The sequence below is a fragment of the Chrysemys picta genome, chromosome 1 (genome assembly GCF_011386835.1).
Source record: "Chrysemys picta bellii isolate R12L10 chromosome 1, ASM1138683v2, whole genome shotgun sequence".
Lineage (NCBI taxonomy): Eukaryota > Metazoa > Chordata > Testudines > Emydidae > Chrysemys > Chrysemys picta.
The window spans coordinates 6,370,712-6,393,134 of NC_088791.1; the positions used below are offsets into that span (position 1 = coordinate 6,370,712).

A 22,423-nucleotide genomic window follows, 5' to 3' on the forward strand; every position below is an offset into this window, starting at 1 on the left:
TATAAATAGATTAAATAAAATGGGTCCCAAAACTGAACCTTGAGGCACTCCACTAGTAACCTCCCTCCAACCTGACAGTTCACCCTTTAATACGACCCGCTGCATTCTCCCCATTAACCAATTCCTTATCCACCTCTGGATTTTCATATCGATCCCCATGTTTTTCAGTTTAACCAATAATTCCTCATGGGGTACAGTATCAAACGCTTTACTGAAATCCAGGTATATTAGGTCCACCGCATTTCCCTTATCTAATAAGTCCGTTACTTTCTCAAAGAAGGAGATCAGATTCGTTTGGCACGATCTGCCCTTCGTAAAACCATGTTGTAATTTATCGCAATTGCCATTAACCTCAAGGTCCTCAACTAGTTTCTCTTTCAAAATTTTCTCTAGCACCTTGCACACTACAGATGTTAAACGAACAGGCCTGTAGTTACCCGGATCACTTTTTTTCCCTTTCTTGAAAATAGGAACCACGTTAGCTATTCTCCAGTCTAATGGGACCACCCCTGAGTTTACAGATTCATTAAATATTATCGCTAATGGGCCTGCTATTTCCCGCGCCAATTCCTTCAATATTCTCGGATGAAGATCGTCCGGTCCTCCCGACTTAGCCCCATTAAGGCGTTCAAGTTTTGTTTCTACCTCGGATACGGTAATCCCCCATCCTGAATGCCCCTCTGTAATGGTGCTAGTATCCCTAATACCTTCATTGGCCTCATTAAACACCGATGCAAAATATTCATTGAGATATTGCACCATGCCTAGATTGTCTTTAATCTCCTCTCCGGCAATAGTCTTCAGCGGTCCCACTTCTTCTTTCTCCCAAGCCTTGCTACACAAGAAGGGATTTGCTGGTATACCAGCAAAAGGGCTGACACCCCCCAATATAACTGCATCTACACTGGGGTTTTGCCAGCATGACTGTATTCTGCAGAGGTGTATTTATTATTTTGTTCACACTCCGAACCAACACAGCTATTCCAGCAAAACTTAAGTGTAGCTCTAAATACACCTGGCGCAGGCCACAGTAGGTCACTTTCCCTGCCTGTAAAACGGGGATTTAACTCTGAGGAGTTGAGGATTAACTAATTGTCCCTTGCAAAGAACACCGAGTTCTTCTGCCAGAAGGTGCAGCGAGGTCAAATGAGGCTCCCTCTGATAGAGGCTCCAGACCCAGCTGTATTGGCTCCTAGCCAAGGGGACATTTGTCACCCTTGTGGGTGCAGCTTTGGCGTGATCGGGGCCAGAGGGAACCGAACCTGCCGCCCGAGAGAAGAGTGCATGGAGGAGGACGACAAGCTCTGGGCAGTTTCTTGCCTCTTCTTGTTATAAGGCACATCCCTGTGCGGTGCTTATTTCTTTGTCCTTCGTCTGGTCTGGTGGGCTTTCACCCCGACGCTTCTCTCCGGCCTGATCGCACTCTGATCTAGAGACAGGGATGGTGGCGGCAAAACGTCCAGGCTCAGTATTGCAGTGGGAGGAAGGAGTCAGCAACTTGGTTGTACTTCCCCTTTGCAAAGAGGAACCAGTGTCCCTCAGAACAGCCTTGGGCTCAGGGGGGCTCCTTTCAGAGCCCACCAGCCCTGCCCCTTGGTTAGCTGGCACTGCTGCTGTAGATGGGCACAGCAATTCCTGGTCAAAAGTACAAACAAATTCCAAGTGTGTGTGCCGGAGTGTCTCCCTCTCCTCCACCCCCCGTCTGCCTTCTTGTAATGCTGCAGAAATGCCGGTGGCTGGAGTGGTGCGGTGCGGGCCCATGGGCCAGGATGAGCATTGCAACCTCGCCACCGGCCTTCCGAATTCATGCAACCCCGTGGAGTCTGTCCTCGCCGCGTACCCCAAGAGAACGATGCGAATTCGGGAGCCGTTGGCCGGTGGGGATGGAAAACGTGTGATTCGGGGGATGGCAAAAACCAAAGGGGGGGGGGAATGGCCCCCCTACTTTATAACCCCCACCCCAAAAGAAATGCTGTCCGCGTGTGTCTAAGCAGAGACCTGCCAGGCTGAACCAGCCGGGCCAGGGCTTCCGGTGCTGCTTGCGCGCACCGTAATTACTGCTGCCTGTGTTATCCAATTACCTGCCTGGCACTTTCCTTTGCAGCTCATCTAATCCGGTGAGTTGTCGGCGTGATTGTTTTTATTTGGCTTGCCTGGGGAGGAGGTTTTGACCGGTCACAGAGCAGACACGCCTCCCCCCCACACCCATGGCAAATAGCACAGGTGGTAAGTAAAGAGTTAAATCAGGCTGGGTGGGTTTAGAGGTTAAGCCAAGGGGCACGGCAGGGGGATACGTTCATTGGGGGAAGCCGTCCCATGCCGGCTGAACTGCCCCATGGAGCAGGGCTCTGGTGTGTAACGACTCCTCGGTTCTCAGCAGGGGCGGGCAGAGCCCTGTCCTTGAGTGGAAACCCTGGCTTGTGTTCCCTGCCTGGCCGCTAATTGAATTATAGTCCCTCTGGCTGCCCAACGGAGAGGGCGCGCCCCAGCCTCGAGATGCAGATTACAGCACTTTATATAGCTAATGAGGAGCGCTGGCAGCTGAACAGAGGAGCGTAATGAGCTCGGGGCAGAGATGGGGCCCCTGGAGGAACGTGGCGGGGATGGGCTGACTCCCACGGGTGTGACTCGCTTTCCGCTGACTTTGTAATGAGATGCACTGGCTGGGTGGCTTTGATTATTTTAACTTCCACGGGAAGGAGCTTTGCTTGTGGTGCAGTGAATATTAATGCAGCTGAACACCCCCCCCCCCCATACCCCCCTGCATTCCTGCCCAATCCTGGGCCCTTGACCCCCAGTGCAGTCCCATCCAGGCACTACGGGTAGTTTGAGGAAGAGGGACCTGCTGTCCTGTGACCCGGCCCCTTTGGGGAAGTGCTGCCACCTGAATGCAGTTAAAGAAATGCAGAAGCAGGAGAGGGAAGCATCTGTATAGAATTCCCCTTGCAGAATCTAGATGTAGAGTCTTCCGTATGTTGGGGGGAGGTGCAGGGACTTGGATGCAGTTTGTAAAACTTAAGGGCCTGTATTAAATAGGAAAAATTCCCAGTTTCTTTGGCCCTAACCCACGCAAAGCCCTGTGTGTAGACATGTGGCTCTGCTCTCAGCAGAGTATCGGGGGTAGCCTTGTTGTTTTTGTGGATACAGACTAACACAGAGTCCGGTGGCACCTTAAAGACTAACCGATTTATTTGGGCATAAGCTTTGGTGGGTAAAAAAAAAAACCCACTTCAGATGCATAGAGTGAAAGTTGCAGATGCAGGCATTCTATACTGACCCATGGAGAGCAGGGAGTTACTTCGCAAGTGGAGAACCAGTGTTGACAGGGCCAATTCGATCAGGGTGGATGTAGTCCACTCCCAATAATAGATGAGGAGGTGTCAGTTCCAGGAGAGGTGAAGCTGCTTTTGTAATGAGCCAGCCACTCCCAGTCCCTATTCAAGCCCAAATTGATGATGATAAATTTGCAAATGAATTTTAGTTCTGCTGTTTCTCTTTGAAGTCTGTTTCTGAAGGTTTTTTTGTTCAAGAACAGTTACTTTAAAATCTGTTCTAGGATGTCCAGGGAGGTTGAAGTGTTCACCTACTGGCTTTTGTATGTTACCGTTCCTGATGTAGCTAATCAGAGTCACCATCTGCCTTGCAGATTTCAGTGCTTGGAAGAGCAAACCCAGGCAAGAGAATTGCATGCGAAGGATTGACTCCCGCTTAGCGTCGAGTTACAGCAGTAAGGGGGAAGTTAGGGACTGATTCCCAGACGGTGCCCCCAGCTCCTATGGACTTCAGCTCTTGTGACCTGCCTCTGGTCATTGCTTTCTGAGCAGGTCACGATGGGTCTGTCTGCAGTGCCGTAAAAGATCAGCGGAAGTGAAGCTCAGAGCCGGGTCACCTGACTTGGCCTCGCAGGGCTCAGGCTTCAGGGCGAAAACAGCAATGTAGAAGGTGGGGCTTGCGCTGGAGCCCGGGCCGAGAAACCCTGCGAGGGTGGAGGGTCTCGGATCCCGGGCTCCCGCCTGAGCCCGAATCTCTACTCTGCTTTTTTAGCCCTGCAAACCTGAGACAGTTGACCCAGGGTCTGAGTCGCCGTGGGGGTTTTTCTTTGCAGTGTAGACATACCCTGTGGTCCATGCATCCCCGTGTGGGCGGGCGGGAGACCGAGAAGTGTGTGAAATTCTCATATCCAGCGGCTGGGGCTTCGCGTAAAAGAACGAACCCACCCGAACTCTACAGAGTGGCTGTATTTTGTATATTGCAGATAACACAACTTTCTCACCAAATGCTCTGAATGTTTGTCTATTGTTTCCCGCGATCCTAGATGTCCGCCTTGGGATTGTATTTTTCCAGTGTGTTAGCACGTCAGAGTCCTTGGCGCTGTACAGACACCTAGGAAGACACCGTGCCTGCCCCAATGAGCTTACGAGCTTGACTAGACAAAACAGACTTGCAGAAATAGGCAGGCAACATATACATGCGTCCGAAGAAGTGAGGTTTTTACTCACGAAAGCTTATGCCCAAATAAATCTGTTAGTCTTTAAGGTGCCACCAGACTCCTTGTTGTTTTTGTAGATACAGACTAACACGGCTACCCCCTGATACTTAACATACACACGCGTTGTCTGAGGGGGTGTTAAGGCATGTCTAGCCTGTGGGGGTTGGTTTTTGTGTGTCACTTCCCTGCTCCCTTTACCAGCCATTAACATCCATAGATTAGAATGGGGAGCGGGGCAGGGAAGAGGAGCAAAATCATACAAGTCACTTTCGAAAATGTTTGCCTGGGTGTCCTTGATGTCTGTGTTTGCACGTCCAACTCCTAACTTCCTAAAGGGACTTGATTTTTTCTGAGCACTTCCCTCTGAAAATCCGACCCTGTAAAGGGATGTTGACGCTGCAGCTGGCAGCGAGCTTCCTGGCCCAACTAAACAGACTCGCGTTTCTGGGGTTCGAAATAGCCGTGTGGATGTTGGAGCTCCAGCAGAGACCCCTGAGCCCTTAGGCTGAGCTCAGTGGCTCCACACAGCTATTGTTTAGTGTGTTAACGCAAGTGGGGCTGAGGTGACAGACGTGTCCTCAGGTGTCTTAAACTTCCCAATCTTCCACAATCACTAGCTCGCTTGAAAATCCCGGCCACTGACTTATTTTTCTTTAGATAAACTTCCCCATAACACACTGTCAGAGGGAGGCTTTTTAAAATTGTAAACCCCAGGTCAGTTGACAGTACCACGGCTCTCCTGATTGCAGATGGGGGGGGCAGTGGGGCATGCCTGTCCCCTAAAAATAATTACAAATAGAGCCGCGTTGCTGAAGAGACCACGTTCAGCACTGGCTTTCCCGAAGCCGCTGCTGCTCCCAGATGATGACAGGTCCCCCGCTCTTTTGGGGCGACTTTAAGCACCGGCAAGAGGCTGCATGTGTAACTTGCATTACTGCCTCCATGGAAGACATCTTTGTAACCCCTGTAATTTCAGTGTGTTCAAAATAGTGGAAAAGAAAACGAATCCGCTAAGGCAGCGGTTCTCCAACTTTACCAACCTGAGGACCCCCATTTTGATTTAAAAATTTTTGTGGACCCCCCAACCCGACTTCTAATTTTCCCTGGGGGTGCTGAACCCCTGCTCGGCTCCAGACCCTGCCCCCACTCTGCTGCTTCTCCCAAGGCCCCTCCCCCACTCCACCTCTTCCTGCACCCGCTCCACCCCTGACCCTCCTCTTCCCGCCCCCTCCCCCAAGCACGCCCCATTCCCGCTCCTCCCACTCCCTCCCAGCACCTCCTGCACACCCCTGAACAGCTGTTCTGTGGCATGCAGGAGGCACTGGGAGGGAGGAGAAGGAGTTGATCAGTGGGGCCGGCGGCCTCGGACATGGCTCATGGCCCCCCTGGAGCCGGATATGACTCGCAGACCCCTTGGTGTGTACCCTCATGGACTCCCAGGGGCCCGTGGAGTTTGAGAACCACTGTGCTAAGGAGATGCTTTAGAAAATCGAACGGTGGTTTTTGGGGGGAGATGGTGAAGGGGGCCGTCAGTAGCTTAATGCCCAGCACGTTCAAATCTTGTAAAGGATTTTACCAAAAAATGCTGAGTGAATTTCCGTCCCTGCAGAAGACCAGCATATGGTGTCTATATATCCCTTAAGCCCCTTATTGTTCGCAAAAAGAGCGAGGAGTACTTGTGGCATCAGGCTTTGCTAAAATGTTTTAATAATCTAACCAAGGGAAGGACACACTGTGAAACGACTCGGATTTAGGCTGTGTTGCTTTAAAATCGAAGCGGGACCTGCCCCGAGCGCTCACGCCACAATGTTCTCTTTCTCCTGCTGTGCGAAGGCTGCCGTTGGATGTCTCTCCCCCAGCACAGATCTCTTTCCTCTTCGGAGAGCTGTTACGCTGGCTGAATCGCTCCGGCTGCCTTTTGAAAAGCCCTGGCGTGCTTGTTTGCCCGCCGCGCCCCCTCCACCACCTCCAGATTAGTTCCTTGTGTTTTCGGCTTCTCTCTGGCTTATAAACGCCCTCTGTGTCGGGGCCTCCTGATATTCCCCGGCAGTTGCAGCAGCCTGCACCTGGGTTGTGGTGTTCACGGGTGCGGTGGGGGAGGGAAGGGGTGTCCCCACAGAGGTGCCGGGCCCTCAGGCAGTGCCGGGGTTCCTTTGGTCCGAGAGAATTGTATCCCGGACGTGCTCTGAGCGTGAGGCGGGCGTGCAGCGTGTCGGCGCTAGTGAGCCCGGGAGCACGTAGTGCAAAACGCGACGGCCTGGGGGGATAAAATGGGTCTGAATGGGACGAAGAAACGTTGCCACCAGAAAAAGAAAATCTTGGTTCACACAGGATGAAATGAAACTTCGGCTGGAATCCCTGCTGCAGCTCGGATGCTGTCCTGGCCTTACCCTACCTGCTGTTCTGGCCCTTCCAAGCTCCCTGCTAGGCCTGGAGATGCTCCTAGCATAGGAAGGGTCCAATCCCGTTGGGTATAGGGCCCTGCCTGCCGATACACACGCACTCTTTAAACAGGGACAGGCTCCTTTCAGCCCCTCCAGCAGGGACAGCTCTAAACTCAAGCTGCGTGGGCCTGTTTCCTTTTCAGCTCTTGCGTTTCTCTCCTGCCCACTCTTCTCTGGCCGAGAGACTCTAGCCTGGGGCCGCTGTGCCTTGGGGGGCAGACTGTCCCCCTTTGGAGGTCTCCCAAGGGGAGTAGGGCCCCATTCCATGGGCTCCAAGGATGCAGCTGGGCCATCGCTGCTTCTGAGCGGTGAGCCTTTTGGGGTGTGCAGTGCACCTGGGCGTCCGACCCTGCTGACCCTTCGGGGGAAGCGGCGGGGACTGCGTCACAAGCTGCCTACGCATCCCACCTCGCTTGTCTCCCCTGGGAGAGTTCGTGCAGTGCCTCCCAGTTGCTGCTGCAAGCTCCATTCACGTCACTGGCCCTCGCTTGGGTGTGATCTGCCCTATGATTCCTGGGCCAGCACCTGGGGTCTCGTGGCTTATCCCTCTCGTGGCCTGTCGGCCCATCTGGGGCCGGAAACATACGTGGGTTTCTGCACCAATCAGCGAGGGCCATCGGTGGCTCTGAGCCGTGTTGCTTTGTCAGCGGGTTTGGTTGGAGGTGGCTGGCGAGAATGGACGATAAAGGGTGCCAGGGTGTGCTGGCATCGCCGCAGGCTGGCAGAAGCATCTGCAGTTCAGGCTGGATAGCTGAGCCCTCGGTCCCAGGTGCCCGTGATCCGTCACTCAGCCATGTCTGTATTGGAGCGTTAAAGCAGGCACCGTGTGCAGTTCTCCAGAACTCAGTGTGTGAATGCCTGCGGGGGGGAGGGGCTGAGTCATTTACATACATTAAAATGTTGTCACTTGTCCCAGGCGTAACTTTGCATCACTCCAGTGGAGTTGGGATTTCTTCTGAGCTGGGTTCAGATAGTCGCACTGCTGCGGGGGGGCGTCTGGTGCCGGGTAGGCGTGGAACGGCCTTTAACCACCATGTGCCCCAGGCCTGCTCTGTGCAGGGTTAGTTGCTGAAGGCTCCTGAGGTGCCGGTGGATGGGGATGCAGATGAAGGCAGTAGGGGATTTTTCGGGAGGGGAATGGCCTGGCGCAGACACCGCCTACAGTGTGACTTGCGTGTGAAATGACTGGCAGTCTGGAGGCATGGGGAGCTCTCAGCATCTGTGGGTCTGTGTAAAGGGCTCTAATGATCAAGAAAAGGGGGCACCGTGGGGCTCTGCATTTTTTTTTCTATCAGGAAACTGCTTCCACTTGGAGGTCTCCAACTGATTCTTTTTTCCCCCGTTGCCTCCCCTGTCGTGTGTGAAAACCCAGCCGTTCTCTTTGCCTCGCACACGATCCCAAGTAACCTGCCGTCTGAACCTAGCGAACACTTCAATGGATTTGATTATTCACTTCTGTTTAATAGGCCAACGTTCTGCATTGCATCCTAGTGCTGTACAAACATGTGCTGTACAAAGCCAGCCCTCTGGCTGCTGTCCTGGCAGCCCAGCAACGCGGCTGCTGGGTAGGTCATTGGCAGCAGAGATCGAACCAAAGACCTCTGGATCTAAAAGCCCTGGGCCTTTCTAAGGGACCCCAGGTCTGTAAGCTAAGGCTGTAACAAGCTCGTCAATGTCTATATATGGCCCAGCCACCAGCAGAGGGGAGCAGACCACCGCACTGAGTAGGTGTGAATAACGCTAATTCAGGTGGAGCTGAACCAGTGGGAGCAATGCTGAGAAAGTTGTGCAAAAATCTCTCTAGTGTAGCACAGACTCCGGGGTGCCGCCGTACTGAACAGGTGGGGTTTGCGTGGCGATTGAAAGGAGCAGAGAGCTTGATCTAAACTTTGTGTGTTCTGGGCATACAGGCCAAAGGGGTGCAAGTGGGGAAAACCTGCTGGGGTAGGAGGCAGAACAGATTTCCTCCTCTAGCTGTCTGAGTTCTGCAGGGCTGACTGGGATAAATGCATGAGAACCAATACAGCTGAGAGAGGCTGTGTGAAAAAGGTCCCTTTTCTCTCCCGCCTGTAGCTGCACTTCAGATCAGACTTGAGCCAAAATTTAGACTCTGTAAAAGTGTGTGTGTGTGTGTGTTTCCTAATTGCCTAGTGGCCCCAACCAAGATCAAGGCCGCGTTATGGTGGGAGACAGCCTTCGTGCGGAAGAGCTTGCAAGCTAAATGGACATAACGGGTGGGAGGGGAAATGGAGGCACAGGGCAGGGTTGTGTTGCACCCATGGCTGCACAGAGGCTCTGGGGCAGAGCTGGGGGGTGGTTGGATTTTTTTTTAGTCTACGCTCCTCCGGGCAGCGACTCTGTCCGTCTTGGTACGGGGCTGAGTGCTTGGATGGTGCTCGGATAATAAAGGGTGTTTAAAATGCCTAGATTAATGTTTAACATGGGGCTGTCCTGTTTGAAATGTAAATGTTGGAGGCTGTATTTTTACTTCCGTGTTGCACTCCGAAGAAGCAGCAAAGCATCGCCCCTGGGGTGAGGGGGCGCTAAACCCCCAGAATCTGTTAGCCTCCTAACTCCACCTTAAGCTTCCCAGGAAAGCTGTCCCGCTCGCATGCAACTGCCCCAGGGCCTCTGTGCTTGGCTCCTGCCCGCTCAGCTGGGCTGCCTGGCCTTCGGGCTGGTTTCAGCACAAGGCCGGTCAATGGTCAATGAGCACTCGGGCCTCGCCTAGGTCGGCTATTTCTCACGGCTCAGGCGGCTGGGAGGTGTGTCTGAGTGACGCAGAGAGCAGCTCTGGCCTTGGGCCCAGCCCGTCCTCTGGTGAAATGCTAACAGCAGAGTATAAACCAGGGAGTGAACTCCCCTCTGTGTGTCTGGGGCTGGTATGGAGCAGCTGAACGAGGCACCAGGGATGCCTGCTCTGAGACTGCCGCTCCCCATCCCAGGTACAAGGCAAGGGAGCTGTCGCTTGATGCCTGGCTCTGCACCCGGCCGGGGCTGGGTCGGATTGTTATGGCCCCCAGGAGAGCTCTGCTAGGGACTCGGGCTGGTTTGGTGACCCGCCGAGCACCTCCTGCAGGAAAGAAGGGGCTGCTGCCCCCCCAGCCGTGCAGGTGAAGCGAGCCCAGGTAAGTGGAGGATGGGCAGAGGCCACAGCGGTGGGTGGGTGGGTAGATGGGGCAGAGATGCGACCAGCCCCAGAGGGATGGGTGGTCACTGCTTGAGCCGGTGGGGCAGGGGGTAACCTCATGACTTCAGGAGTGAGCGATTTGCTGCTGTTACAGTGCAGGTCTCCTCTGTGCCCTGAGGGCTCAACTCCTGCCTGGGCTAGCAGGAGCCTCCCGCATGAGGCAGAGGAGACGTGATGTGTCCCGTGTCTGGTTCTGGTGCTTTTCCAAACCCCGCAGAGTCTTTGGGGGGGGGGGAGGTGCTGGAAGGGGGTGGACTGACTCCCATCTCTGGAAGGAAGCGAACACCCCCCTGGTGCTGAGCAGTTCCCCAGCAGAAGGGGAAGCTGCAGTAACTGCGATTTCCCTCTGCCCCTCCAGGTACAGGCTAAGGTGGTGTTTTGTGCAAGGCCCAGTGGGCGCCCAGCCCATGGACTCGGGCACCGTGGGGTCAGGGAGAACGTCCCGTCTGGGCGTGCCATGCCAGTGCGGGGGTTGGCCTGTCTGAGTAAGTGGCTGGTCCCGGCCGGGGTGGTGGGCGTGTGGATCTCCCATCCCTGGATGGCCTGGGGAATGGGTCACTGTGCAGGGAACGGCCTGGCCCTACACTATCTGGGAGAGCTGCTTCAGGTTGGGGGGCTGACTGGACAGCTTGGGAGATTTCTCCTCTTTTCCTGCCCCCGGTGCTTTAGCTGTGGATGAGGGAGGCAGGGAGCTGACCCTCCGCCCAACCCCTCCCAAGAGTTGGTGCCTCCCTGTCCGCCATCTTGTGGCAGTGTCTGTTTCTGAGGCTGGTGCCCAGGGCTCCTTTAGGCTGAGCAGCCGTCACGTCGCCTCCCTTCCATCGGGAGAGGTCTCTGGTGCTGAGGTTCCTCGTGGGAAGCCCGAGCTGCCGCAGGGTGTGGCCAGGCGTCGATCTTCCCCTCTTCCCCATGGCGGTCGGGGCTGGGCAGAGCGAGGCGCGTCTCCCGTCCTTTGCTTTGTGGTGCATGAAGGACAAGTGCCTCCTGCTCCGTGTGCCTGGCATCTCTCATGTCTCGGCTCGGTGAGCCTGGCTAGCGCGCGCCGCATGTGGGGGTTATAACGGGCGGTTAGCTGCCGGGGGGCTCTCCTTGCACCCCTTACCCAAGCCAGGGCACAGAGGGGGCAGCTGCGCTCTACTTTCAGCCACTAGGGGGCAGTGGAGACTGGACTGCACCTGGGCCCTCCAAGTCAGAATGAGACCCGTTAGCCAGGCAGGGGATGTGCCGCTTCCCCTGCATCTGCTCTGCGTGATGAGGCCTCCCTGCCTGCGTAGGGGTGGCCCTGTCCTCCGGGGAGTCCAAGCTGCTTTATGCCTGGGAGAACGGGCAGGAAGGGACGTGTGTAAGCTGCTTGACTCTCCTTCCCCAACCGTTGTGGTCCTGATAGACTTGCCTGTAAGCCTCCATCCCGCTCCCAGTCCCTTGGTTCAGAGCTGCGGGGGAGCAGAGAGTGGTGTATCTTAGCGGGGCAGAGATGCAGGGGCCACAAACATGAGAGAGTTCTCTTCAAACTGCCTGAATTCACTGGCCTCCGTCTGCCTTCACCCTACAGCCTCCGGGAAAGGATGGCCACGGTCTGCGCAGGCCCTGCAGCGACGCGTGGCTCTTGGGAGCAGTGCAAAAGGCCCTTGCGGGGTGTTGTATTAATTTAGATGGAATAAAGGGGATATCCTAACCCAACCCACTGAACAGGGTTAAACAAGGTTCGCTGTGCAGAGCCCTCAGCCGGCTTAGCACCATGTACAAACCATTGTATTTAGTAAAGGTCAAGAAAAGAAGGAAAACCAGCTAAAGCATTTGAAATGTAAAGTATGGAGTCAGGCTTCGTTTTAACAGCCTCCCTTGTTCCCTTGCCCTTGAGCTGCAGAGAGTTTTAGACGGAAACCCTCCTCGTTAGTTTCTTTGATGGTGTCTCAGAGGGTGATAACCTTCCTTTGCAGAACAGAGAAGTCAGTAGAGATGCTGCTGTTAAAATCCAATCCTGTTTCATCCCAGTGGGTGTTTGGGATTCAGCTGTAGCCAGCAGAGGTGGTGATGCCCTCTGGGAAGGTCCCCTCTCCCTGGGGGGGGGGGGGTCCTCTCCCTGGCCTGGTCTGGTCAGGATGTCCCTCAGGGTTAGGAAAGAAGGCATCGGGGTAGTGGCTGACACTGGAACTCGGCCTTGTCATTGGTGCCTCCTGTAATGAGACCAATATGGAGAATCCAGCCTGAGGGGAAGCCTTGAGGGACTCTGTTACCTTCCAGCCGGCCGGGGTAGGTTTACCCTGCAATTAGACGCCCGCGGCTGGCCCGTGCCCGCTGATTCAGGCTAAGGGGCAGTTGAGTTGTTGTGTGGAGGCTCAACCCTTCCACCTTGCAGGGTCCTAGAACCCAGACTCTGGACCAAACCCAAATGGCTAAACAGCCCCGTAGCCCAAGCCAGCTGGCCACGGGTTTTTAACGGCAGCGTGGACGTACCCTGCGAGGCCCAAGTGAAGGAAGCGGCCAGCAGAGGCTGCGCAGTCTGGTGGACTGAGCCCTGGGCAGGGACTCCTGGGCTCTATTCGCAGCTCTGCCCCGGGCACGGGCCAGCGGCTTCACTTCTGAGCCTCCGTTTCCTCCATCGACAAAAAGCGGGCCAGTGTTTGGGCAGCGCTGTATAAATGAAGGCCTCTTGGTAACCGGTTTTAACAAGGCTTCTCCCCCAGGGCCTGGAGGGGGCCAGCCTTGGTTCTAAGCCTCCTTTTGCAGTGGCATTTAGTGAGGGAGCGCTAAGGCAAGCACCTGCCTGCTGCCAACTTCCCCTTTTTCTCCCGTGGCTGGCGCCAGCTTCCCCACTGCCTTGCTAGGAGCCTGGTTAGACGCAGGAATCGGACGACCTCTTCCCCTGGGCATTGATACTCGGCTGCCAGTGCAAAGCACCAGGAAGCCTTTTACAGAGCAGTAGGCAAGGGGGCTGTAGGGTCTGCGGATCACAACTGCCGCCTGCCTGTGGAACGGAAGGAATCCACTTCCACTCCGACCGGCTGGCTCCTGGCTATGGCGGTTGGCTGTTCCAGGATGAACAGAGCTGCGGGAGAGCAGCGTTGCTTGAAATGCTGCTGCTTTATTCAGCCAGCCCGGCATGGCGTCCCTGGGCGGGAGGGGGAAAAGTGTGTGTGAGAGAGAGAACCTGGAAAGTATATGGCACACCCCCCACACACACACACGGATTGGCTGCAAAGCATCATTCCAGGTGCTAATTCCGTGGGTGGGTGGGAAACCGGAGTTGGTGAAAGGATCTGGCTGACGGCCCTGCAGAGTGAAGTCCCTGCCCGCAGAGAAGGGGATGACGCATCCCCGGTGCTTGGATCCCCCGTCGGGGTGAGAGGGGCATGCATTCTGTAGGGCCCATCCAGTCCTTGCCGTCCGCCTGCCGTGGGGGCGTGTTCTGTGCATACTTGTCCCCTAGTGATACTCGGCATTCTGAGCGCTGTGACTGATGGGTGCTTTACGAAGCTCGGTCAGTACCTGCTGACAAAGGGAAACTGAGGCATAAAGTGACTCATTCAAGGACACCCAGCAGACTAATAGCGGCTGTGGGTAGAGAGCCCATGGGCCCTATCATACTGCTTAGTGTTAGAGGGCTTTCCCGTCACCCTCTCCCCCGGTTCTTGTCACGCACACAGCAAGCCTGATCCCAATTTCCTGTTCTTCCATTTCCTGTTTGACCCCAGTTTCTATAGTAATATTCTCAGCTAGACCTTAACCCATCATTTTACTGAAATTTAACTAACTAGTTCCAACATATGGTAACACAATTCTCTAACCAGTTATATCCCACTCCCCTAATTAACTTACACCCAGCAAACTTAATTATCCAGCAGATGAAACAATTAGAGAACCAGACAGATTAACAATAGAAAAGTGGGGGCCATAAAGATAAAACAATACAGAAATGAGGGTTTCACAACCACAACCATTGATGAGTGATTTCTTGCAGGCAGGATGCTATCGAACTACGTTTTCTTTAACCATCTTAAGATCTGTTTCTTTATCTGGTGGGGATGGGCACTGTCAGGACAGGATCGTCTTCCTAACAGCCCAATAGCACCTTATTTCAGTGTGACTGGTTTGGGATGGGAGGATGTGACCGTTCGCTTCCCAGCGTATGACTGCCCCTGCTGCTTAGCCGAAGGCCTTAGCCTAAGAACCAGGCCTCAGCCTCTCCTAGTGAGCGAAGGCCCGTACACAGGCAGACTGTGATTTTGATTCTTTGTTTGTATACCCCTGTAACTAGCTACGTGATAAAAATACACCTAAGTTCTTAAAGTACAGGCCTTTACTGACCTGCCTGTAATAGGGTGACCAGATGTCCCAATTTTATAAGGACAGTCCCGATTTTGGGGTCTTTTTCTTATATAGGATCCTATTACCCCCACCCCCTGTCCCAATTTTTCACACTTGCTGTCTGGTCACCCTAGCCTGTAATCTATATTCTAACACTTGGCAAGGCCCCAAGCACCCCTCGGATGGTGGTAACTTTCTGCCTTGGCAGGGCTGACAGGGATTTGATCTTGTGTCTATGGGGGGAGGGGTCCTTATCCTATTGCGGATCTCCTGAGCCCTCTGGAGGCCCCCAGTGCCCTCCCCTCATTTAGGGACACTGCATGTGTGGGTTGAAGGCCCGAGCAGGCGGCTGGCTCTGAATCTCCATGTCCTGCCTCCACAGATGATCTCGATGGTGATGGTGGCCGTGGGCATCTACGCCAGGCTGATGAAGCACGCAGGTGAGCGACTGGCGCCTTCCCCTTGCCCCAGGTCCGTGCTGGAGCTCTGGGATCTCTCCTTCTGGTGGGAGGTGGGGGAGGACCCCGGAGACTGGCTGCCCTGGAAGCAGACGGGTTTGAGGAGGAGAGCGGAGCCTTTCCTGGGTCTGAGACTAGAACGCAGCTAAGGGGGGGGTGAGGTCTCAGTGTGGAGAGCACGGCCCGCTGCGTGTGGCAGACATCGTCTGGGGTGAGAGGGGAGAAGCTGCCGCTCTTGTCCAGTGAAACAGGGCTTGGACGCGTCCCCACCTCCACCCCTGCTTGTCACAGGCCTGCTCCGATCTGGGGCCATTGTCCATCACCAGATAAACCTCTGGTCTTGGGGCCGCGTGGAGTTACGGCAGCCTGATCTGGGCTTGTTCCTTCTCGCCCCGGGGTCAGAAGCACTGGAGAGGCCTGGGGAAAGGGGAAGGCGCCAGTGGCTGGCTGGCTCTGGAGGGGCCTGTTGCAGCAGGGATAATGGGAGAGGCTGGGGCCCCAAAGGAGCCTTCCCTCAGCCCCACCCCATAGAGCCGCCTCCTTTGGATTCCTTTAGCGGACAGGGTGGTGCAGCTGGACTAACAGCTCTGCGCTCTCGCATCCTCTTTCCCCCACCCCCTCTGCTCCCGCCTGGCAGAGGCGGCCATGGCCTGCCTCGCGGTGGATCCCGCCATCCTGCTCATCGTGGTCGGCATCCTGATGTTCCTGATCACCTTCTGCGGCTGCATCGGCTCCCTGCGTGAGAACATCTGCCTGCTGCAGACGGTGAGGGGACGGGAGGCTGCGGGAGCCCAGCCTGGGCCGGGGGGGGGTGGGGGGAGAAGGGGACAATCGTATGGGGGTTATAGACAGGACAGGGGATGGGAAGCCTCATGGGGACCCCCATGGGGACCCCGCTGTCTACCTGGGCCTCCAGAAACCGCCAGGAGTGGGCTTGGGGTTCCCCCCTCAATGACTGGCACCTCGGGCAGCCGTCAGGACTGATGGGACCCAGGGTCTCTCTGCAATGTCTCCCATTTCCTTCCCCCACCCATTGGTGTGAAATCTTAGCTGGTGCCCAGCCATGCTGATGACAGGAAAGTTCGTGGCTCCCTCTAGTGGCCAGAGCTGGGGAACTCCTGCACCCCAGGAGATACTTAGCCATGCGCCTCCCAGGGAAACTGACCCTTTCCAAAGTGCCTTTAATGGCATTGGTGTCTCGGTTAAAGAGACGGAGGGTTTCTCATTCCTTCACACATCCAGTCAGTTGTTGGTAGGAGCTGCTTGCATAGCCGGGGGAGAACAGACGCTGGAGTCTGTACAGATCTCCTGTAGTTACATACAGCTCTCAATGGTGGATCTGTTTGCTAGCACAGACATGGATGACGCTTTAGAGCAGTGTGGCAAATCCATAGGAGGTGAGTTCTGTCTGATTCAGCCCTGAACCAGCGACCTGGCACGGTCCACTCCAAAAGGTGCCGTCTTTCAGAAGAGATGTAAAACCCAGGCTCTGAGCACTTTGGGATGATCCCAGAGCATATTTTGCAAGGATGAGGTCTTAACTCCACTCTGCCTCTCTGACGTCCCCTGCAGTTTCAAAAAGTGACTTTCTCTCTTCCTGTCCCAATCTTCTGTGCATTGTTAAGCAGCTGCTCTGTTCCACCCCAGAGGTGGCTGCATTTCAGTGCTGGGTGAAGTGGTCAGTAGATAGGAATCGGTAAAAAAGGCACTACAGGGATATAATGTGACGGGCCTGGAGTCCTGCTGCCCTGTGACCTTGCAGCTTCAAGCGTCCCTGCTTGGGTCATGGTGGCGCAAGTCTGGCTCCGTAAAAGATGGTGCGTTGTTTCCTCTTCGGTGGCAATTTGCTGACGGCTGTTTTCTCTCTCCTGCAGTTCTCAATCTGCCTGACCATAGTCTTCCTGCTGCAGCTGGCAGCTGGAGTGCTGGGCTTTGTCTTCTCTGATAAGGTAAATACACCAGAGAGCTGGGGTGAGCATTGTTCTTTTGAGGTGGTGGGTTGGGGGGGGGGGGGGGGGAGGAGAAGGATGCCCCAACATAACTGGAGGACCAGTCCTGGATTGGCAGGGAGCTGCCCGAGAGGACAGAATAGATTTCTTCCCTCACTAAACTGCGATTCTCCGGGAAAAGGTGGTTCTACGTGGGGACGGAGGGCCAAAGAGGCCGAACCGCAAATGGGAGGCGAGGTGTCTGGGGGGTGAACAGAGACTGTTCTCTTTTTCATTTAAATAAGATTTTAAAAATAGTTTGTTTTGATCCAAGGCTTCCCCAGCAGACTTGGCGACCCAAACGCATCAGCCTTCTGCTGGGGCGTGGGCACCAGAGTGCAGCTGGCTGGGTGGGTCTGCCGCAGGGTTTGGTCCCTGACCTCATTGTCTTTCAGTGGCCAGTGTTTTGGTTTCCAGTATGTCCCCCGCCTCACCCCAAACAAGTGGAGGGGGCAGGAATGGATAGGCTGGGGTGAGGCCACTGGCCTGCGATGCAGGGAACCTGGGTTCAGGTCCCTGGCTCCACATGTGATCTAGAAACTGGGGGTGACGCCCGCCCGTCAGGCAGCTGTGAGGTTAAATTGTAGGGGAGGAGGCGTTCGGATGCTGCAGTGGCGAGGGGCGTGCAAGCACCTAGGTAGGAGGGAAATCTCCCTGGCAACCTCTCGGCGTTCCTCCCCCAGGCACGCGGGAAGGTGAGCGAGATCATCAACAACGCCGTCGTGCATTACCGGGACGACCTGGACCTGCAGAACCTCATCGACTATGGGCAGAAGGAGGTGGGTCCCGTTAAAGAGCCAGCACACGTGGCCCTCGGCCGGGTTTCCTGCCTCCTATGGGGTGACTGGCCCTGGGCGAGCTCTCTGGCCTCCTCCGTGATGGGGATGGCTGGGTCTCCTCGCCCTGTAGCAGGGACGGCTGGTCCTCAGCCAGGCCTGGGGTACGGTCTGGGCCCTCCAAACTCTCTCTCGCGCTGTTCCCCTCTCTTTAAAACATCCCTGAAATCATCTCTCCTGCCTTGACCCGAGTTCCCTTTCAAAGCACGTAAGACGGTCGGTCTCTCCTCGCTGAGGCTGCAGGGCCAGGATCTGCTCCCCTTCGTCCCTTCTTGGAGTAGTGAGCGCGGCTGTCCACGGTTCTCTGGTTCCCTTTCGTTGTCCATCAGACCCCATTCCACTAGTCCCACATCCTTCTGCTTCTTTGTGGGCCCCCATCTTCCGGCGGGAGGGCGGTGCCATCGCAGACCACACCCCTCCCAGTTTGAGTCCAATCGTGCTAGTCACAAGTACCCGCCGAACTCTCTCGTGTAAGCACACGTGCTTCTTTGTTCTCCTCCCGCGGGCTTGGTCCCAGGACGGTCGTGCAGCTGGCGTTGCACATCTGGAGTCTAAATATACTCCCACCCCTCTGCTCAGAGACCCTTTGTCCCCCAGAGCCCTGTTCTCCCATTTCCATTGCTGTCTATAGGCCATGAGAAATGTTGGATTGGGGATGGAGGCTGGAGGGAATGTGGCTAGTGCTAGAGAAATGCAATCATGTTTCCTTTAGAGTTCCCTGTCTTTTGCTTTCGCCCATGGTCTCACCCTGGCAAAGCATGAAGCCACGTTACAAACAAGTTTAAATTTGACCCAAACTGACAGTCTCTCTGGTTCTTATGGCTTCTTCTCCATGGGGAGTAATGTATGTATTTAAGTCTTTCATTCCCCTGCTACGTATGTTTTGAAGCTGTTTACGTAGGACCTACTAAAACATTAAAAACCCATTCAAATTGACCTGGCCTCTCTTTAAAGACACGCCCTTTGAGATCTGCCCAATTTCTCCTTCCCTGGCCCTCTTTGACCTGTGCTGTCTCATTACAGTTCAGTTGCTGTGGGGGTGTCTCCTACAAGGACTGGTCCCAAAACATGTATTTCAACTGCACTGCTGACAACCCCAGCAGGGAGCGCTGTTCTGTGCCTTATTCTTGCTGCCTGCATGCAGCTGACCAGGTAAGAGCAGCCGCACTGTTCTGCTGGGAACTGGACTTCTCCTTGCCACCCTCAAATTCTGGTGACTGCCCTGCACTCGGCCAAGGAAGTCTCTAAGCTGGGTAGCATTGGACGACTCCTCCATGTGCCCTCTGCCATCCTTAAAAAGGGGAATGAGGACAACCTGGGGAATTACAGACCAATCAGCTTACTTTCAGTACCCGAAAGATAATGGAGTAAATAATTAAGCAATCAATTTGCAAACATCTAGAAGATAATAAGGTGATAAGTAACAGCATAGATTTGTCAAGAACAAATCATTTCAAACCAACCTGACAGCTTTCTTTGACAGGGTAACAAGCCTTATGGATAGGCAGGGAGTGGTAGATGTGGTATATCTTGACTTTAGTAAAGCTTTTGATACTGTCTCGCATGATCTTCTCATAAACAAACTAGGGAAATACAACCTAGATGGAGCTACTATAAAGTGGGTGCAGAACTGATTGGAAAATCGTCCCCAGAGAGTAGTTATCCGTGGTTCATAGTCATGCTGGAAGGGCATAACAAGTGGGGTCCTGCAGGGATCGGTTCTGGGTCCCGTTCTGTTCAATATCTTCATCAATGCTTTAGATGATGGCTTTGAGAGTACACTTGCAGAGTTTGCGGACGATACCAAGCTGGGAGGGGTTGCAAGTGCTTTGGAGAATAAAATTAAGACTCAAAATGGTCTGCACAAACTGGAGAAATGGTCTGAAGTAAATAGGATGAAATTCAATAAGGGCAAAGTACTTAGGAAGGAACCATCAGTTGCGCATACACACACAATGGGAAATGACTGCCTAGGAAGGAGTACTTGGGGTCATAGTGGATCACAAGCTAAATATGAGTCAACAGTGTAACGCTGGTGCAAAGAAAGGAAACCTCATTCTGGGATGTATTAGCAGAAGTATTGTAAGCAAGACATGAGAAGTAATTCTTCTGCTCTACTCCGCACTGATACCACCTCAACTGGAGCATTGTGTCCAGTTCTGGATGCCACATTTCAAGAAAGATGTGGACAAATTGGAGAAAGTCCAGAGAAGAGCCACAAAAATGAATAAAAGTCTAGAAAACATGACCTCTAGGGAAGATTGAAAAAATTGGGTTTGTTTAAAGTGGAGAAGAGAAGCCTGAGAAACTGATATAACAGTTTTTCAAGTACGTAAAATGTCGGTACAAGGAGGAGGGAGAAAAATTGTTCTCCTTAACTTCTGTGGCTAGAACAAGAAGAAATGGGCTTTAAATTGCAGCAAGGGCGGTTTAGGTTGGACATCAGGAAAAAGTTCCTAACTGTCAGGGTGGTTAAACACTGAAGTAAATTGCCTGGGGAGGTTGTGGAATCTCCATCATTGGAGGTTTAAGAGCGGGTTAGACAAACACCTGTCAGGGATGGTCTGGTTATTACATAGCCCTGCCCTGAGTGCAGGGGACTGGACTAGATGATCTCTCGAGGTCTCTTCCAGTCCTACCATTCTATGATTCATGTCCCCCGTGTGATCCCTCTGCCAGCTCCTCTTTAGTGACCTTTGCAGCTGGACAAACCCTCATGCCACTAGGGGGCGCTGGTAGCCGCTTGGCTCCTACAGCTCCAGCTGATAGGCTGTAGCCATGGGTGGCTGTAGACCCCTCTCCATGCCATGGCCTGGCTGGGTGTGGAAGAAGCTCCCTCAGCTGAGTGAGAAGGCCGTGGTAGGAGGAGAGTGTAGGAATCGGTGTAGGCCCTGTATAATTCTTCTCCCTCTGGAGGCAGGGTGTCCGGGGGAACCAGTTCAGGTGGCCGGTGCTGCCCTGCCCCAATCGCGGCTGGGAATGGCTATTGTTTCTGAGACCTAGGGAAAAGGGGGAGCCCATCACTGATCCTGGGTGACAAACAAGGGGCCTGATTCTGGAGTTTCCCAAGCTCTCGCCAGTCACAGGCAGGCTGGGACCTGCAAGGTAGGGACCCACCTGAGTGGGTCAGGGAGACCGAGGCTGTGCAAGGGATGCATACCCTCCCCCAGCCCTAGCAGCTCCTACGAGGGGGAGACCCTCGGCGTAGATGCTGGGTGGAAAAGGAGTCCCGTGAAACTTGCATGGCTTGTCGGTAAATGCCCCACGGACGTGCCGCGGGATGGGAAAGCAGCTCACGTGGGTTCCCGTACGTCATGGCACTTCTTGGCTGCCTCGTCCATAAGGGACGGGATCCCCTCTAGTCCGCCCGTCCCACAGCCAGACAAGGTGATGCCCGGCAGCCTAATCTCCCGAAAAGTCACAAACGACGGAGCTTCTGCCCTTTCCCTAGGGGGCAGCACTGGAGCATTCTGCGGAGCCCAGACACTCCAGCGACGGGGGAACTGGGGAGGGCTGGGGGCTGGGCTTGTGGGAGAGAGAGCGTACAGGGAAACCTGATGTTAACAAGGACGTGTTGGCTAAGGAAGCCGGGCCTGTCCCGCATGCCATTAGGGAAAGCCCAACCCCTCCCCCCACTCCCACAGGCGTGAGAGGGAGCCGGAGCGACTTGCACGGCCCGTGGCGGTGTGTGAGGCGTGGCCGCACCAGGCTATCCCTCCCCTGGCGCCCTGGTTCGCTGTCACCTGCCCCGGTGCTTCCCCGCAGGCTGTCATCAACACCATGTGTGGCCAGGGGATGCAAGCCATGAACTACCTGGAGGCCAGCGAGTTCATCTACACCAACGGCTGCATCGACAAGCTGGTGAACTGGATCCACAGCAACCTCTTCCTGCTGGGGGGCATCGCGCTCGGCTTGGCCATTCCACAGGTAGCCCCCACCTCCCCGGGGGCGCTCTGCTGGGGCCAGAGGGGCTGGTGTTTGCACTCAAACTTTGGGGGGGGGGGGAGTTTCTGCCCCCCATTAGCTCTGGTGGAAGGGAGCAAGGGACAGGCCCAGCCTACTCCGCATAGCCCCCACGCCCCTGCAGGATAAGGAGAGCCAGGTTATCTGGAGCAGGGGCCGTCATCTGGATGAAAAGGGAATGGCCCCTTAGATCTGAAGCCAGGGTATTGGGCACTCCTAGATCTGAGGGGGGTAGCTTGTCATTTGTGCGCACGCATGAGTTCACGCCCCCCGCATCAGTGGTGGGGCTGGGATGCTAGAAGCATCCAGACTGGGAAGGACTGTTTCCCCCCCACACCCCCTTCAGGTCACGTTTTGACTTGGTGCGTGTAACCGGGGGGAATCCTGAGGAAGCCTTGGATTGCACCGGTGCCTTGGGCTGAGGAGCGTGGCAGAGCTGTGTGTGGGAGCCCGGGGCTGGAACAGGCTGTGGGTCGGGATCGGCAGAGTTACTGGGCGTGGAGGGAGCCCTCGCCTGGCCTGCTCACCCCTTGACCGGCTCCAGCCTGGGCCATCGCTCTCTCCCAAGCACCCAACATAAACGACGGATATTCTCGTCAATAGCCGTGCGTTTGTCCCTTGGCGAGAGCTTTCTAATTGGCTTAGCCGCAGGCGGGGAGCGCACGGATTGGCCGGCGAGGATGCCGGCCGTCCCCGGTTGGAGCAGCAAGCGTGCCTGAGCCCTCCCAGGTCTGTTCAGCCTGTGGC

At 55.0% G+C, this 22,423-nt stretch overlaps 1 protein-coding gene across 2 annotated transcripts in view; it reads left to right on the forward strand.

Moving 5' to 3' along the window:
* TSPAN33 (tetraspanin 33) overlaps window positions 1-22,423 on the forward strand; it is a 29,787-nt gene that overhangs the window by 4,685 nt on the left and 2,679 nt on the right. Inside the window, exons 1-7 of one of the 2 annotated variants that reach the window (XM_042842249.2) lie at window positions 9,693-10,061; window positions 14,814-14,871; window positions 15,527-15,654; window positions 16,764-16,838; window positions 17,561-17,656; window positions 18,737-18,865; window positions 21,479-21,640. In XM_042842249.2, the coding sequence (XP_042698183.2) occupies window positions 14,814-14,871; window positions 15,527-15,654; window positions 16,764-16,838; window positions 17,561-17,656; window positions 18,737-18,865; window positions 21,479-21,640 (648 nt within the window). In that variant the 5' untranslated portion in view covers window positions 9,693-10,061. Of the gene's footprint in view, window positions 1-9,692; window positions 10,062-14,813; window positions 14,872-15,526; window positions 15,655-16,763; window positions 16,839-17,560; window positions 17,657-18,736; window positions 18,866-21,478; window positions 21,641-22,423 lie in introns of those variants that run through there. The other variant, XM_005281321.5, reaches the window with a different exon arrangement.